Source organism: Melozone crissalis, unplaced genomic scaffold (genome assembly GCF_028551555.1).
Source record: "Melozone crissalis strain CALT ecotype California unplaced genomic scaffold, PUWL_Pcris_2 ptg000027l_1, whole genome shotgun sequence".
NCBI lineage: Eukaryota > Metazoa > Chordata > Aves > Passeriformes > Passerellidae > Melozone > Melozone crissalis.
In genome coordinates, this window is record NW_026535805.1 from 30883643 (window position 1) to 30902730 (window position 19088).

The 19088-nt window shown below is 38.0% G+C and overlaps 1 protein-coding gene across 4 annotated transcripts in view; it reads right to left on the bottom strand.

Moving 5' to 3' along the window:
- Window positions 1–19088, bottom strand: part of GRM1 (glutamate metabotropic receptor 1) — a 180638-nt gene that overhangs the window by 133657 nt on the left and 27893 nt on the right. For all 4 annotated transcript variants that reach the window (XM_054279116.1, XM_054279117.1, XM_054279119.1 and 1 more), the window contains exon 3: window positions 8661–8910. In XM_054279116.1, coding sequence (XP_054135091.1) covers window positions 8661–8910 — 250 coding nt within the window. The remainder of the gene's footprint in view (window positions 1–8660; window positions 8911–19088) is intronic.

Sequence of the window (19088 nt, forward strand, 5' to 3'; positions counted from 1 at the left end):
TGTATGAGCCCTAGGTATCAAAGCTTACCCACAAATAGCTCATAGTGAATAATGCATGTGGTTTAAAGTCAGTTAAAATAAGTGCCAGGTCACTTATCAGGCAGCAGTGAATTTGCAAGAATTTGAAGCAAAATTCTTCTTTTGATTCTCCCTCTCTGAGGTACAAATAACTGAACTAAGATGCAGAGAAGTAAAGACTGGAATGGTATGTGGCCAAGAGCTGGCCAGTCTTTTGGTCCACAGTCGTTTAGTCCTATAGCAGAACAGGCTGGTGGTGCTGAAAAGGAAATAGTGAAACATGAAAGAGCCAACTTTGACTTTGTGAAACAAATTCTTGACACCATTGGTCCTAAAGCCCAACTATGCCTCAGAAACTGAAAAGATTTTTCTTGGCTGAAAAATTCAGCAGAAAACCAACAGACTAAGAATCTATCAACATGGGTCAATTGCCTGTAGTCACTTTAATTTCTGCTTTTGAGACATAAAGTATTTGGCTGCCAGATTAAAACATTTGCATGACCTAAAATTTTCACAGTGCATGTTCATGAGGATGCTTCAGGGCTAGCCTCCCTTCAGATGAATTCAGCTGCTCAGACTGCTGAAAGTTGTGCACATTTTCCAGACTTGGAAATGTACCAGGGTTCTCCAGAAAAGGCCATAAGGTTAAGGGCATTTGTAAAAGGAAGGAAAAAAATTAATGAAAAACAGGCAATATATAAAAATATATGGCCTTTCTCCACAGCATCATACCCTGCTCTTTATTTTGCCTTCTCTGCTTAATGAGCCAAAGGTTTAAATAAGCACTAAGTTTCTGCACTGAAAGTGCAGCCAACTGATTATTCAAAGGAGCTCTAAAGCTTTTCATTCCCTCCTTTCCAGAATGCAGGAGAAAGGTGCTTAAATTGCAACATAAATTATTTTCCCCTTGGTGTGCTTGTGCCTGTCAAAAAAAAGTGTTGTTTGTATGGGTACAGCTCAGGCAATTATCATCTTCTTCAGTCAATAATTTAACCCTATTAGCAATGTTCTTCTAGTGATCTAAAAACTGGAACTGTTACTAACAGTTGACTGTATATATTCCAATATTGCAAGAGAAAATCTATTTTTATACCAAGATATATCAAGAAACAAGAATTATTCTTAAATAATAATTCATAAAAATTTTTATGATTATTCCAGGTAAGACGAATCTTCAATTTCTGTTTTTCTTCTTAAAAAAAGGTGATTAATTTGCTGCTTAGAATTAAGAAAATAAACATTACAGAAAACTATAGAGTTTTACATTTTGAGCGAAGGTTTCGCTTATGTTTTTTATCAGAACTTCTATAAGTTTCATTTCTATTTGCACACTAAAAGGAACTGAAAGTAAGCTAGAAATTTGAAAGGTCACAGTATTAGGATCTTATTTTAACTTTTGGGAGAAAAACAAACTTGGTTCTTAACCATTTAAGAGGAACCTCAGCCTCACAGAGATGTGCCTGACAATGTCTGGCCCTACATAAATTATGCAAAGACCCTTGAAATAACATCATTCAATATGAGTCCTTCACATAAAAGTACAACATCATTTTCCAGATGAGCAGCAGCCATCCAGCTCCTGTTTTCTGCAGGGGCATGATAAAACATATACTGCCTAATAAATAAACCCTTAACACACGGCACTACTTAATAACTCAATTATCTAACGTCCACACTAGTTCATAGACAACAAGCAGATCTTGAACTTTTACACATTTTCAGGGTTGGAAACCTTTGCAGAAAACTTCAAGGTAAATTATTTCTGTCAAGGTTGGTCTTTCCTTACATTCACTTGGACATTACTACCTTAGATAACTCTTCCTGCAGAACCCATGCCAAGACAATTTGAAAACACTGAACCAAGCCCTAGCTTTCCTTTGCTAAGTAAGAAGCATAAACTGTGCTAGAATCCCAGAAGTTTTAAGAAATCTAGAAATGTGAGGGTTTTTCCCCACAAATTTTACCATCAAAAAATTCAAGCATAACATTTGTAATTTTATTAAGATGCTTAATTGTATGGTTTTGTTTCCTCTCCTATTCCAGTGACTTAAGCAAGTAAAAGATACAATTCCTCTGCTTTGATAATCAATTCCATTACATCTTCAGAAGCAAAAAAAACCACCAGTCCTTTACTTTCTCTCATTTATGGAAAAGGTGCATTAATGGCTACCATTAAACAGTGTATATTGCTTTAAAACAGGTTTTCGCATCCTTTTTGTCAAGCCAGAAAGCTTTCATACCGCTTTAAACAACTGAGCAAGCATTTACTTTATTAAAACAACTTATTAATTGGTATTTTAATAATCATTTGCAAAACACCAATATCTTATCTACAACTTCTGTACATTTCATCCTCAATTAAAGCACTGAGTGCATTCACAGAAATAGCTGAGGGTTACTACATGTTTTTAAATCTAATTCTGGATGCCCATATGAAAGAGGTTTAGTTACATACAAAACCTAGTTAAGCTCACATCACATAGAAGCAAGAAGTAAAAAGATAAAAGAACAACCCCCATATTTTAAAAATTGCCCACTGCAATACATAAATCCCACTTACCATAAAAAATATGTATTCTTCTTGTATTCTTTGGTCTCTGTAAAAGTGAACATTGCTTTTTTATTAAGACTCAAAATGCAGTTCTGTTCAAATATACTGCTATTTAATTGGCATTTATTATGCAACCCCATTTTAACATGGATTGATGTTACTGTAGTTTAGAGGGTAAACAAAATATGCTTGCTCAGTCTTCTTGCATCATGTAATTCTGTTTTCATCCACACATAGTGGATGAATTGTGGATGAATGACAATTACTATTGTCATAGTAAACAGGTAATAGACTGCAACTACTAAATGAACCATGAATAAGGTATAAAATTTTCTAGGGACATGCTCTGAGGTCTCAGACTTTAAAGTTAGCAGTGGATCCCATTACAAACCTGGATAATGTTCAAGAAACGGTTAGATGTTGCCAGGTGGGACTATCTTAATTGACAATACTTTGCTTAAATGTCAACTTCAGTTAGACTCTGAAAGGATTTGAAAAATGATAATGACTTATTTCAGCATTTCACAGAAGCTACCTCAATTTTAATCCATGAATTTGAATCCAAACCTAGCTAAACTTCTGATTATATCTAAACATTTATTTAAACGCAGTCTTCCATTAACCTGGAGTGTCAACAACAGAAACATTAAAAGTAGTCATTCTAAACATCTTTGGTCATGGAGGTACCAGGAAGAAAAAATAGTCCTTTCCTGCAGCAAAATGTATGGAAAGTAAACCTTTGGTTCTTAAATTACTAATTTTCTTTTTATTTTCAGCATGAAAACTGTCTTGTCATCTTTACTTTGTTCTTTCAAACCTCTGAGTTTTACCACCCAGACTGCCCTCTCAAAGAACAGCACATGGAATATGAATGGTTTGGGTTCAATCATATATATTTGGCCGTGCTAAATTACTACCAGTTTTCTTAACACATTCCCATTCATAACAAGTTGGCATAAAACAGTATTATGAGCAACATTGCACCATATCTACTATTTTTATTAGTTTTATAAGGCCCAAAGATATCCTAGATAATCTGTGCTAGCACAAGGCAGAGTTTTTCCCCCATTGACAACATATTGTTGGTTCTTACTGATTTCTTTGTAATCTCATGAATACCTAAAAATAGCAATTTTTATTCTTAATGGAATTAAACATATTTTCCCTGCAAAACATTTCAGCTGCTTTAGGAGAATGTGGACATTTGTCATTGATTTTTCATAAATATGGGGCAGCCCAAGTGATGAAGACATGGTGCATTGGACAGCAGAGTACAGCATCTTTTTTTCAGCTAGTCAAATTTAAAAGAATAATCATATCCTCTGATGGTCATCTCCCTTATGAATAATATTCCATCAACAGTTTAACATTCTCAGTCATTTGATAAGTAATGCATTAGCCAGGGACTCATCAGGGAGCAAGAGGCAGGCAGTCTTCTAAGCCACCTATGTGAGGTGGTATTTGTGATACTCTTACGTTAGTGATGTTAGAGCTGAATGAAAGAGAAATACATAACATCATGCTTTTGGCACTGCAAGCTGTGTCATCTGTAACCTTGGTCAGCAGCCAAATGCTCACCCAGACACTTGCCAGCTACCCTACTGAACAGACCAAAGGTAGAAAACAGAGAGAAAAAAATCTCACAAATTAAAATACAGAAAGGGAGATTACCATCACAGGCAGAAAACTTAGCTTGGGGCAAGCTAAAATAATTTCTTGCCAATTAAATACATTCAAACAGAGAGAAACTTTGGTCACTTCCTTCTCCTGCTTCCTTGCAGAAAGTCCAGCTTCCTGACCAGATTCTTCCTCCTCCCTCACTAAATGATGTTATGGACCTGTCAACTTCTGCTACCACTTTTTGACAGCTGGGGTGATTATTCTGCATGGGATTTGGGTGCCTGCCTTAGCCATGGTGTCCTCAAGTGCAGAGGCTCTCCTTCCTCTGCTGTGATGGAGCTGAAAAAGGCTCAATAGTCTCAGTGCTAAGGAACTGAGGGGTCTGACTGGGGTAGGCAAAGCATTCCCCTGACAAATGCTGTACCAATTCAGTGGGACTACATGTGTGCTCTGCCATAAAATCCCAGGCCTTGGAAGGTGATAACTGCCCTAGGCATCTGCCAAAATCCTCCCACACACCCTGCTGCCCAGGGATTGACCACATCAGGTCACATTTCTCTGTCAACTCACCAACAAATTGTTTACTCTTGCACTCGGATGCAATCACATTCCACTTATCCAGAAATATCAGATAATAGAACCAAACAGTTTACAGTGATAATGCTTTGTCAATATTTTAGAAAGTATGAATTTAAATGCCATAACCATTATTTATATTGACTTTTGAAGGGGGAGCAGTCAGAAAAAAATTCACCACAGTAGGTACTCTGAAAGCTCCATCATCCTGTGCTAAATGAGTTTTATTAGATACATGGAAAGAACAGACTTGCTCTTCAAAATGGGTTGACAGAGAATCCAACCAGACCTTCATTGCTGCTAAGCATTCAAACTTTGAGAGATTGCTCTATTGACACTTAAAATTTATAGTTCTACAACAGCCCATACAGCAGCATTATTGGAGACTGTAAAGCATCAGAAAGCCTACAGAAGTAAAGCAGTACCTTCTACAAAGGACTGTACTGAAAACTAGCATGTCATTAATATAACCCTTCCTTTGTAAAGTTCTTTGTACTTTTACGCAGACCATTGAGTGTAGGAGTTTGAGAACAAATTGTGAAAGAGCATTTTAATTTCCAACTATTCATCTAAAAATTTCTCTTCTCCAATGAGCTCAGAGTACCTCTTAAAACTGGTTATTTCATTTGTTTATCATCTGCTTTGCATCACCCATACTGATTCTGATTCTGAAAAGTCAGTTACACACCTTTTCTTGATGCATAATCTCAAGGGATATATAGGAGACTCATCAATCTTGCAAAAATCTCACAAAATCTAATTGATGCTTATTAAGTAATATAAAACCCAGTGGCCTGCATAAACATGATTAGACACATGAGGTTGAGCATCTTCCTACATAATCTCTTCACATCAAAACTAATTTCTGCTAAAAGAGCTATCACCTGAACTCCCATAAGAGTACAGTTAAATTTTTTGCATAATTTTTGCCTTTGCTTACTCCAATTCTATTCTATTATTTCTTTTTATACAAAAAGCCATGACCAAGTTTTGCCTTCTTTCCCTTTCATTATCAGTCTTTTCCAAAATTTATCATCATCATTTCATAGTTTAATAAATTTTCTTACTCATTCTCTGCTACATTTCAACACTATCAATTTCAGACTATCTGCCATTCTGCCTCAAGCAGGATTGTAACCTCATCTATTGTACTGTTTTAATTCCAGGTCCCTCCAGATTCAGAGAGAGGAATTCCCTTCTCACTAAAATAACAGACTCCCACTTCCAGTAGTAAAGGAGACTGAAATTAGGATTAAACAGAAGTCAATTTTATTTCCCAGATCTCTTTCTGATAGCATGAATTTAGTTAAGCTAAGCTGTTCCTGTCTACTTTGACAAATAGCAGTATTGAAGATGTAGCAGGAAGAGAACTATTTAGCCAGGTGTTCCTTTGCAAAGGCTCCCTCTTTACAGTGAGTCAGAGCAGAGTGCGGGGTTGATAAAATGTGGCTGATAATAAACCTGTGGGTAAACTAAAGGCTTTGTTTAGCTGATTATTGAAAAAAAATATCTTGATTTCTCATTCACTCTCACTTCCTTCAATTAAAAGAATGTTCTTAAAAGGCTCTTAGTTTTTTTGCTTAGCTGGGTACTTGAAAAAAAAAGACTGAATAGCACATCAAAGTAACATTAATGTGTGTCTTGGTTCCTGTTTGTATATAGATGACCAAATTCATAGCACTGCAGTTCCACTGCAACTTACTTATTCACAAGTTTGCTAATTTGCCATTTTTTAAAATCACTTAATTAAGACAATTCAAAGAAAATTTCTTTTCTTTTAGTTCTGCAAGCACATAAGAGCATGTGCAAGCCCTATAATACTTTTTATTTCAACCAGCTGTCGTGCACAATCTAGACTATGCAAAGCAATAACCAGCCTGTTTTACAACTGACAGAACCCATTCAGCCCTAAAAAGGAGTCTCCCATACTCAACTACCAGCATGAAGGAAGGGTATGTGAAAATCTACCTGAAAAATACATAGTGATTTCCAAAAAAATGCCATTATTCCATTTAATAGGTGGACATTTCAGACAAAAAGCTCAGAATTACATTGTAGAACAAATTCTAAGAAAAACAACTGAAATTTATGGACCAGTGTTATGTTTGGCAAGGGCTCAAAGTCAAAATTTAAAGCTTAAATATTCCACATATCCAAGGAGTAGGGGATTGAGTGGTTTAATAGGAAACCAAGGTTTGTGGCTTAATGTATGAGGTTTAATTTATTTGGTTCTCAGTGTGATCAGCATCAAGAGGGAGCAACAAAATCAGTGAACAATGAGACACTGGTTTCTTTGTGACAATACGCAAAGAAAGCACAGCGCTGCCCAAAGCTTCAGGATATTTACTAAAAGACCAGGGATGCTGTCACTGAGACTAATTTTATTATATTCAGTTTCTTCTATTCACTGAAAACCCATACATGAAACGTGTCACTCCCAAAGCCTTCCATTATTCATTTCAACTGATGCAAACTAAATGATGCACTTGAACTAAATGTGCACTTGCATGTGCACAATCTGGAACACACCATTTTCAATCCAGTCTTTCTCTTTGTTTTATTTTAGTGCTGACAGTTGTCCAAATGTGCTGCATCTTATCTTCACAACCTTTTGGAGATACTCTAGAACCTCAGCTTCAAAAAAATAGCAAACAAGGACTGCAACAAAAAATTGGTGAGATTGACTTAATGCTTTCAGTCTATTCCTTAGGCCAGAGTAGGTATCTGACTTGTAGAAGTCATAACTGTAGGTTTTGAGGAGTCAGGGGAAGACAATACCACAGTAGAGACCAAAAGGAGAGGATATCAGTAACAAATGCAGACACAAAGACTTTAGGGAAAGAATGGGACAAATAGAAGCCAGGATCAAATGACAGCAGAAGCTAAATAGGCATGGAAACAACTGACAAAGGCCTTGAAATAATTAATTTAAACATTCCTTCAAGGAATGTTAAAATTACAAATAAAGAAACAGAGAGTAAATAAAAGGATTAAAGCAGACATTATCAATCCAACATGGAAGACAGAAAATATCCATCCTCATCATTTGAGCAATGTTCATCAAGACAGAAAAGTGGACAAAGACATTGCAGAAATCAAGGTGAAAGTCAAAGAAGCCTCAAAATAAGAAATATCACAAAAAAATGAAATTGTGGATGAAATACATGATAGAACTAGATGTACTATATTTCAGTGATTACCTACAAAGATAAATTCTAGTAGAACAAAGCAACCATTCTCATTTTGATAAAAACAGTTTTTTTCTGTCCAATACACACCTGCACTGTTACTCTGGTGATATAAAGACACACATACATATTCATTTAGCCATTAGAAATTCTGACATTTTAAAAACCAAACCAGTCTGCATAATATCAGTGCCCCAGCTTTCAATAGCAAAGATCACAGCAAAGTGTACAACTGAGAATGCAAGGTTATAATCACGAGACTGGAAAAAAGTTCCAGTAATCAAAAAAACTTGGTAATTGGAGTTTCAAATTATGAGGGGTCATCGTTACTCAAACACATACAATTTTGTCACATGCCACAGATCATATACTGAAATCAGAATTCTTCACTCCCTACTTCAGGTCTAAAAATATGTCCATGAAACATTCGTCTAGAGTGTGCAAAAGCACAAAACCAGTAATTTCATATATCCATATAAAAAAGTTATTAATGTTTATTTCAGCAAAAGCTGTCACCACTGACAAGCTGGCACACATCACCATATCTCCTTCCTGAGAATCTGCTCCACCATCTTGCCACTTTTCATGCCGTAGACAATTAAATATGGAAATCACCGGTAGCCTAAGCTGCACAGTTCTGAAATCAAAGGCCTGCCTACAGGACAAGAGGGAGAGGACAGGCAGAGAAAGCACGCTCAGAGCCTTACCTTCCAATGAGCAGGAACTCGCCGAGCACCCCCAGGCGGCGCATGGCGATGAGGATGCCCCTGACGGTCATTCCCTCGCAGAAGCACACCACCACTCTGGCCTTGGGCAGCCTCTCCCGCAGCTTGCGCAGCAGGCGGTCAAAGCTCTTCTCGCCGGCGTTGCTGTAGATCTTGTCAGAGTGAGCAATGCAGAGACCCTCTTGGGCAGCCAACTCTTTGAAGGCTTCCATTCCACTTTCCCCATAATTTCCTGTAAAAAAAAAAAAAATTGAATTGTGATGGAAAAGTGATAGTTTCGCCCTCCAGAATCAAGCAGCATTAGTAGAAGGAAGAGCAAAAGAGATCCATCAAAGTGAACATCCTCAGAGTTCAGTGGAGCAACAGGATATCCATGTATCAATAGGTCTTAACAGAACTGGAGACTGCAGTCCTGGGAGGGGCTACTTACATTGACTTACAACAGACAGTAAAGGGGATATTAAACAAGGAATGGATAGGTAGAAAAGGGGACAGAATGGACAGTAAGAGTGAAGTTTTATTGACATTTCTATGGCATAACCCACAGCCGAGCTAATTTAGCAAAACAGTAACAGGAAAGGGAAAAAAGGACTTAATTCTAAGCTGTCTGCATAACATGCAGTCCATGTTCACAAAAGTGAACATGAATGATGGATGCACATTTAAAACATGCTGATCTGGCAACATTTTCAAAGTCTAATTTGACCAAGCAATGTTTATGACAGCTAAAATTTAGGCTTGATGATGTGTCTCTTAGAATAGGACACTTTCTAACCGAAAGAACTTCAGAAATAACCCTTTCCAAGGCAGAAATACTTAAACTGTATGGTCCAAACTATGTATAAAACCTGATTCTCAAATTCACATCTATTTATACATTCAGCAAGCCAAAACAACAGTTTTACAAAACTCAGAGGGCCTTCTGCTATGGAAACAGGTGAAACCCCAAGTTTTCTTTGAATATTTTATGTCTGACATGAGCACAGGACTTATGATGAACACCCATCACGTAAGAGGAACAGATGGATTAAAAAAACCCCATATCTATTAACAGTAACAAGAAATGGTTCAAAAAGAGAATAATTAATTTGATGTTATCCAAATCCATAATGTTTCTTTCATCTAATAAGGGAGTAAAATCAGATATGCTGATCACCTCTAGACTCTGATCTTTTCAAGCAAGGGGTGATTGAGGAGGTCCCACTTCCCTGTTTCCAGCAACTGTTTGAAACAGCAAATTGCAAAGAGGGGGACTTCTGAATTAGGCTAAATTTCTTAAAAAGAAAAAAAAAATTAAAACTCCTCAAAAGTGCAGTCATCAGAAAGAAAATGCAGCAGGAGACAGTTCAGGCACTCTGTATAAACCCAGTAGAAATATGTGCATTTTTCCAAAAACATGGATCATTTTCCACAGATCAACACTATGCAGACGCACTATGACAGTCATTGTCATACTAAGTTGCAGACAAACCTGACAGGTCTAGTGTCAAACACAAAACTGAAGTTCCCCGGCCCTTTGCACTGAGCTGCCCTAGTTTCTCATAAATTTCAAGCGCAGCACAATGGCCTCTTTTCTAGCCTGTGACTCAACATCATACTCAGCAATCAGGTCAATTCTGCTTTTTTTTCTGTGAGCCAGAGGTACTCCTGAGCAGCAGTCCTGCATGGGTGTGGGGAGGAGAGGAAGATCTGTGCCTGGTGGGAACTCAACACCAAGCAGCCCAATCCCACAACCCTGTACTTGGGTAAACCCTGTGGCCTTGTCATATGCTGAGAACAACCCAGATGGAGCCATTTCCAGGTATTTATATGCCAGGACCTGCACTCACCAAGGGACTTACTCCAAGGCAGTGCAGTTTGAACCGTGCTGCTTTGATGACTTGCCTCAAGTTCCAGACTGAGGCAGGACAACCTCACCCCTGATTTGTCACTAGCAAGAACTTTATGTGTCAGCAGGATATATTTCCCAATTTCATGTGGAACTTTGTTCAACAGAGACTCCTTTGAAACCAGTACAGTTATTCTTAAAGTCCTATCTAAGGAGGGACAGGAGACTAAACTGAATAAAGCTATTAGATGTTTAGGCAGTGCCTATTAAAAATATATATATATACCAGGTTTCTTACCCAAACTTTAAAGAAAGGTTCTGTCGTACATCAGTAAAGCATTAATTTTGCTGTAGTTCAAGTTAATGGTTGCAAGAAATGAAAAATTAAATCCATTTGGTTTGATTTTTCTCAACTTTAATTTTGATGAAATCACAATTATCTCAAACATAGTCAAACTCATACTAACAGTACAACAGCCTACCAAAACATATGCTAAGAGAAAGATTGGTGTCTATAAATTCAGTAAGTGTGACAGAGAGTCCAGAAGGGAAAAAGCTAATTAAGATCAAGAACAACATGAACACAAGATGAAATAGGCAAAAAACAAGGCAGAAAATCTGCAGCTCTAAAGGAAAGATATCCAATCCTTATATGAAAGTAGCATAACAGCTGTCCAGTAGCAGCACAAAGTCTGATGTTCGAGTGGAGCTTGCTCAGCCCACAAGAGCATTATGTAAAGCAGGTTTCTGCAACAGCCAGAGATGAGACTTGGTGACCCTGCAGGCTATCTTAAAATCTCTTTGCCATGCTCCCAGAGCAAGACAACATGCTGCACATCTTTCCCCTCCAGGGAAAAAGATCAGAGAGAAAAAGAACGTGTGACATAAGCTACATAGATTGTTCAATGCACTCAGCTACCGAGGTATGGACAATGTAAGGGCATATATGGAATAGAAAGCTCCAGTTAATTCTGTGCAATAGCCAAAACCACAGCCATCTGTACCAGCTTGGTGGGTACATCCATTTCAATCCTCACTCAGACAGCTGAGAGGGGAAACCTGTAATGAAAGAAATCTTTTCATGATTGTAGTCAGTGAAGAGTTACATCAGGGCCCCAGGCTAAGAACTTTCTTCCTTTGAAAGAGCCATTGAATAAAAGATCTAATCTTATCTGAAACTACCTTTTGCTACCAGGATCAGCTGTGAAAGGCAAAATAATTATTATTGTGATTTTCTTTCTGACCTCTACCCAAAACTAGGTGAGACAGTAAAATACTTTGAGCCCTACAATTGGGGCTCAAACAGCCTTTGCCATTTTTTTTAACCTCTTTTAAGGTCTGTTCAACTTGTGCCCTAATCAAAAAATCACACATTTTCCCTGTATTCTTCATTCAGAGTCTGTACAGCAGTATAAAGGTAAATTCTAAACCTGCTATGACTGCAATTTTACCAAGAGGATTTTTATGACACTTTTCTTTCGGTGCCAAAGGAAGCTTTGCTTCACCACTGAGGAAATTCAAGATAAAGCCATTTCTGAGAGGGATCCACGTATCTAAAGACACTGCTGAGTTACATATAGTGGTAATTATTCTCACTCATTGCATTACATGCCTTAAATATCTTAATAAAAACATTAGGATGTTGTAGTAAAAATCAGAGATGTTATCTTGATCAACAGAAGACATACAAAAGAAGAAACTAACAAAAAAATTCCGCCTCATAAATTGCTCCTGTGAGCCAGTAAGTATTACATTTGTGCCACAGCTATATTGAAACTAGCACTCTTTGGTTGTATTAACACTTTAGTAGTGTGGGGAGCAGAACCCATGAGCTCCATCTAAAAGGTTTATGTTCTTTTTCTTTATTACAGCTGTTTGGCAAATTTGTCCCATTTGTTTTTCATTTATGAAATGAAGCAGAAACAGCTCAGCAGTGAGGTGCTTATGAGAATCCTGGAGACTGTTTTCTTTAGGGATGCATAGAATGTCTGTGTGGGTCTTCCCAAGCCATATAACAGTGTGTTGTGTTTTCAGGGGGCTTGAAAACAAAAAAATGTGTCCCACTTATTCTCAATATTTGAATTAAATCAGCCATTGATTTATTTGGGCAATAACATAAGGAAATATGAATCATTCATATTTGAACTGAACATTTCCTTGAAATATAGGCTAATCACCATTTAAAAGAAAATCTTAAAGACGATAATGCCGAAGAGAAAGACTGAGACTGTGCTTTCTTGCTCTGCTTTAAGTGCCATTAAGAAATACCAACTACATTTTTAAGACCCATTTAGAGAGACACCTACAAAACTGACAAAACCCTCAGCAGAACTCTGCCTGGAAGAATGCTCCAACGCACTTAAAATGATAAAAGGTAGGGAGCAAGAGTTACTTCACCCACCATGAGTAAGCTCTTCAGGTGAGATCACCTGTTGTTCACCACTAGGGACTTGCTGCATTTATTCCTCTAAACCACTGTGGAGGTACAGAATGTAAGAAAATAAAGATAGTACAGAAGGTAGTCTCACACCTGAGGAGTTGCAGCTGTACTAATCACCAAAGATTAGAAACAGGCCTGCCCTTAACAGGCCACAGCTGTGTCTGATGACAAGATGAGTGCTACAAAAGAGTGGGTTAGCTGGGTGAGGAGAGAAGTGGGTGGGGTTTGCTGGCTGTGAGGAAGAAAGAGTCAGTGCTGTGAGGAGTTGACCATGAGAAATCACCAAGAAGGCATGGAACTTTTGCAATAAGATGACAACAAACCACAACCTGGATCAAAAGTGAACACACAAAAACTCTCATATACCCTGCAAGCACGCAACAAAAGTAATGCTCCAAATAAGAAAACCGCAAGCTCCAGTTTGACTGCAGGGTGCTACAGAGGCAAGTCATATTGCAAGAAAGTTCCCCTTTTCAAATTAACAAGTGAGAAACTGTTTTTGTCCTCTTCTTTCCTCTCTTAGTGTTATGATCTGATTTTTTTCACTTCTCCCAAGCTTGTAAACACCTTGCTGGAGGTATGAAGTCTGTTTCATTTTTCAGTATTGATTCACTGCAAGACATCTCTTTTACTCAACTAATTAACTACTTTTTGGCAGAGAAAATAAGAACAAGAGGACTGCATGACATACCAGCAAGTAATAACTTTTTAAAATCTTCACTGCTGCAAAGGCAAATTACTTGGGAAGAGCAAAGCAAGGACATGATCTGATTGTCAAGCTAGTCTCTGACATATTGCGGTAAATAATTTGTAAAAACTAGTAAGAGTAATTTGTAAAAACTAGTAAGACAGTAACTATACAGTAGTCAAATACAAATCTGAAAAGACAGGAAAGTTTGGGACCACTGAACAGAAAAGAAAAATAGGCAGAAAGAGCATCAGTTTTCTCTCCTGTAATATGGTATGCCTCCCTGTGCCACAGGAGCATCTTTGAGTAAGGTCAATAAACAAGAGAAAATTGAATTCTCTACTTTTAATGGATTTGTTACAAGTACCATATTAAATAATCATGGGTATGCTGTTAGTTGATTACAAACTAAAAAATTTCAGCCATCAGATTTAAGCTAGTATGTTAGTAACAAGTTGGGAGCATGTACAGAATCATCTAACTTTCAGAATCTGAAATTACAAGCAGTCACTTTCCAAGCTGTAATAATTCAACCACTCACATCAATTTGTCCACAACTTTGATTGGGAGAGTTACAAATAAAAGTCCATATTTATTCCCTGAAGGTACCTGACTGACAAAAAAAAAACTCCAAAAATTTGTAGAAATGGATCTGCCAGTGTGCGTTATTGTGGTCTATCCCAAACATAAATGCTGTGTTCATAAAAAGCAGCCTTGTTGGCACACAGCTTCCAGGGCCATCAAACAGACACTATGCAGCCTCTGCCAGACTTCTTTGTCACTGGGAAAAGGGCAAGGATCCAACACTTCCATGTTTCCCCAGAATATCTTTTTCAAGGCTATCCCACTGATGTCAGGAGGAACTACATTTTACCAGCTATGTTATTCCAAGTAGGATTTGTTTTTTCTTTTTCAGTGAACTCTCTACACCTAATGTTGACTTTGCTACCTAAAGCCCTTTACCACACAATTTCTTTTCAGAGTTCAGATAAAAAATTACATTGAGAAAGTTTCCTTTGCTCTGTAAATTTCACCTTAGGTATGTTTAAGGGACAACTTCAAAGAAAGTAGCCTATGAGGGTACTTCACAAACCCTAAAGTACTGGCTATTTTACAAAAACTAGAATTCTCTGTGGATGTGGGCTCTGTTTCTGTTACCAGTCAGGACAAAACAGCAGAGAAAACATCAAAATTACAAACTTCACTTCACCTAAAATCTCAGTCAAACTGCAAAGCTTAAAAGGAAAACTGCTACCTCTTCCTTCATTCTCAGTGGTTTACAGAGGAAGGAACAACCCAAAAGCTGCTTTATAAAGAATGCTGAAGTGGCTATTTCGGTTTCTCTAGGTAGAGTGGATTTGAAGAGAGAAAGAAATCCTGCAAACATTGGCCCTTAAGGACAGTTTAATACAGGTTGAACATCACTGCTACTTACTAGAGGTTTTCCCCTGTCCTGAAGACCAGCTGGATTGGTTACTACCTCCTACCCTACCTGTGGATTGGGTCCAGCTGCCCATCTCCTCAGTTCTAAAGTTGCTTTTAGCCTGCTACCATGCATCAGTATCAAAGTCCTTACCACCATCATCTTGCCTTCCAGACCAGCCCATGCCTCTCTGGAAGTCAGTGTTTCCCTTACATTTCCCTAGATGTTTATCTTTGACACTGTCAAAAGGACTTTGTATTGGATGGAGGCCTTACCATCTTTTAGTTAAGGAGAAGAAAACTCATTATTTGAAACTGAAACTACACTGCAAGCACTCTGTCTTCATTTAAGCTTAGGAAAATTTTTTTGGTTCTTTCCAAGCAACTGCACTCTAACCCTACAAAGGCCAGAAGGATATGTTAAATGAATGAACTGAGTGATCTTTAGTACACTACAGATCTCAGCCATCTGTGCTTGCAGCCTGTTTTCTTCAGGCCCTTCTAGAAATGCAGAAAGTGAGCTGTTAAGGCCAGACTGTTGTCTTTTCTTTTCCTAGTTTTTCCAAAACCAAAATTGAGTACAAGGGATTTTTATAAAGAAAAACTGAAATGATGAATTAGATGATTATTACATCCATTAAACAATACACTATGCCTAACATCATTAGAGAAATGAGCTTATATTTCAAACAAGAAAACTTACATAATTTTATTAAATGCTAGGTTAGTTCTTGTCACTAATTACAAAGTACACTTTTGCCAAGAGCTCACCACAGTGATGTGTTACCTCAGTAAAGAAGACACAGAAAAAGGTACAATTCTGCCACTCAGTAAAGTGGTTATATTTCAGCCTTCATCCTGAAAGCAGCAGGTGCAATATCTTGAACAACTACTTGATATTCTTGTCAGAAATACAGCCACAGGTGAAGTCAGCCTGAAGTAATGAGACTACTAATGCTAAATGACACTTCCCTAATAAGACAAATGCCAAAATGTGGTATCATGCCGGTTTTTCCCTAAATGTATTCAAAGCATACACCCAGTGATTATTTATAATGTATCTGTCGAGGAGTTTGAGAGGTTTATATTCTAATGAAGCTATTTCAGCTCCAAACCTAGCTGACACACACTACTTTTAACAAATTTGCTTGCTGAACTTCATCTTTCTGTTCTTGACTTATCAGCAAGGGGCTTCCAGTATTCTTCATAAAATATTAAAATTAATCTAGTTATGCCTAGCATTAACTGTTGGTTGGTTCTCTTGGCTGAAATCAGTAGAAAAAAGTCTCACACTTTTTTGTGTGTGTTTCTTGATGAGTCTGGGGAAAGTGAATGTAAGAATAAAGTTTCAACTCCTATAATAATGTCTTTTTGGTTTAAGCTTGCTGTGAATATTACACTTAGTAAAATCATTTGCAGAAGTAGTTATAGCAAGGATACCCAAAAGTGACATCAAAGTAGGAGAACAATATTCCCTTTTTTTTTTTAATATGAGGAGAAATTTCAAGAAGAAGGAAAGAAGTATATCTGCAGTTCTGCTCATGCTTTGGCAGTTTTGCAATTAGATTAGCTCACATCAAGCACAAGATTTAAAACCTTGAGCAATCAAAAATCATGAATAAAAGTACCCTATATGGAGGTTTGAACATGAATTAATGAAAATTTTAAATCATATTTCTAGTGGTTATCTACTTTCTGAACTTGAGGACACATAGCAATCGGTTTCTGACCTTTCCTTAAAATTTTGAGAGTTAAAGATGGCTATTTTGTTTTAGTGACTCGAGATACTCACAAATTATATGTTTTTATGGGCTGTCACTTAGAAGTTCAAGCATCATGAAATGCTCCATAAAGAGTCAGCAATACTATGACCAATTCCCAATAACCTGCACTATCAATGACTTCAGCAGGTATCTAGAAAGGATGCTAGAAATGAGGTTATTTTCTGAGGAGTATTTTGTACTCATTTTCTTAGGAAAGAGAAGCTAGTGTTTGGACCTACTCCCACTGAAGTGAGATTTCAGTGGCAAAACTATTGGATATTTATTAATTTTTAAGAGAGACAAACAAACTATTAAATTTTATTCTTCACTGGCTGTTAACACTCATCATTGAAAAAGAAGTCAAAAAAGCTACTGAACTACAACCCCAAAGCTAAAAGTTCATGACCTTTAAGGCAATTTTAGCTTACATATAATTGTTAGACGCTGATACATTCTGTTCATTTGAGTCACAGCTCTAGCTGTGAATTATATTACATCTGGAATAACATATAACTGATAAATTTTAGTCTTTTGTCTAAAAAACTATACCTAATCTTATCTTATCCATCACAAGAGAAACTGTGTTATCTAATTGGAATAGAATCCTGCAGGTTTTACAAACCAGAAGATAAATTTTTTGATGTATGCTTTATCAAATCTCTGAATACTGTAGACTTATTATTCAGAAGGATATTAAGCTATTTTAGAAATAATTGTGGTTTAAATTAAATATGTTTAAGAAAAACAGTGACTGCCTTGGTGTACAATTCTATTAAAGGTTTTTATGAAAAGGAATATAATTTCATAACATTATGTGAAATAAATTCAAAACAAAAAACAAATTCAAATCCTGAGTTTGAAAGGTACTCTCAGTTATAAAGTTGAGGAGAGATAATCATACCAGCATTTCCAATTGAGTTCATAACTGTAAGGATTGACACAAGATAAATGTTTGAATTACACAATGTTAAATGTCATGTCTGCTGCTGAATGGTGAAACATTTGAAATACCTTTTCCCAAAGGCTATTGCAGTATCTGCATATGAAAAGGTGATTTAATGTTGGGAATACAGGCAGAGCTAGTTCAAGAAATTAACGTAAAAGCTGAATTACCATAAGTAAAGAACAAATTAGTAGTTTACTTTACACAGCTCCCACAGAGGTAGTATAAAAGAATGAACTCTGGAAGGGCATCTTGAGAGGTAGAAAAAAATGGCCACCTGCAAGTAGGAGAAAGTGATAAGCTGAACATGTGAGATAGTGAGATACTGCACCTGTGCAGCTCTGCAAGGCTTCACCCCAGGGATGACACCTTGGACCGATTGAATCCTCCCATACCCCCACCCATGTCCATATTCAGGAATGCTCTCAGGTCACCTCCTGCGCTCCAGGACCTTATGGGGGAGGCCTCAGGATTGGCAGGAGGCCCTTGCAGCACTCCTGATGCAGTTCTGAAAGCATCCTCGAGGAGATAAGGGCAGTGTTGCTACACAGACCTGTAAAATTGCTCAATGGAGGGAAAACAGAAGGACCCTTTGCTGGGCTAAGAAATAGAAAAAAAAAAGACAAATCATGGAGAAAGGTGAAAATACTGGGTTTTTTTCCAAACATTGCAGACTCTGAAGTCTTGTCTACTCTACAGCCAGGGCGTACAGATAGATCCTGAGGAATGGCTTCTAGGTACTCACAAGTTGTACTGCCATTCAGAAGGTCCCAGGACCCTTCTGTTCTCAGCTCAAAACAACCTGAACCCAGGCATGTCATGCCATCATGGCTTCAGCTGCTCTGTCTTCAAATAAATGTTCCTGGTAGAACACACTGAGGGCAAGGAGCTACCCTCAGTCAAAGGCCCACAAAATGCCTGCAGGCCCCGGATGTACCAGGGAAGGTGGACAAGCCCTGCTCGCTCCCACCACCTTGTCTTTTCCCAAATTGTCCCTCTGAGGGCCAAAGCCCACAGAGAAGCTGGGCACCAGCAAGGTGGCCGAGGGGAGCTGGCTCTGGTGCCATGCCCTGGGACACGGCAGAGCCAGCAGGGTGGCCATGCTGGCCCTGCATGGGGCTGTGGCTGCCTGGCAGCTGAGCCACCCTTGCTCCCAGGGCAGCTGATGGCTGGGCAGGCTCCTCTGCCCCACCACGTCCTGGTTATTGGGAGGGGAAGCCAGGATGAGAAGAAGAAGGAGAGCAAGGGGAGGCAGGCCCACAGATGGAGCAGTGGCAGGTGCGACATGGAGGAGAGAGGCCGAGGCCGTGCCTGCACTGAGCACAT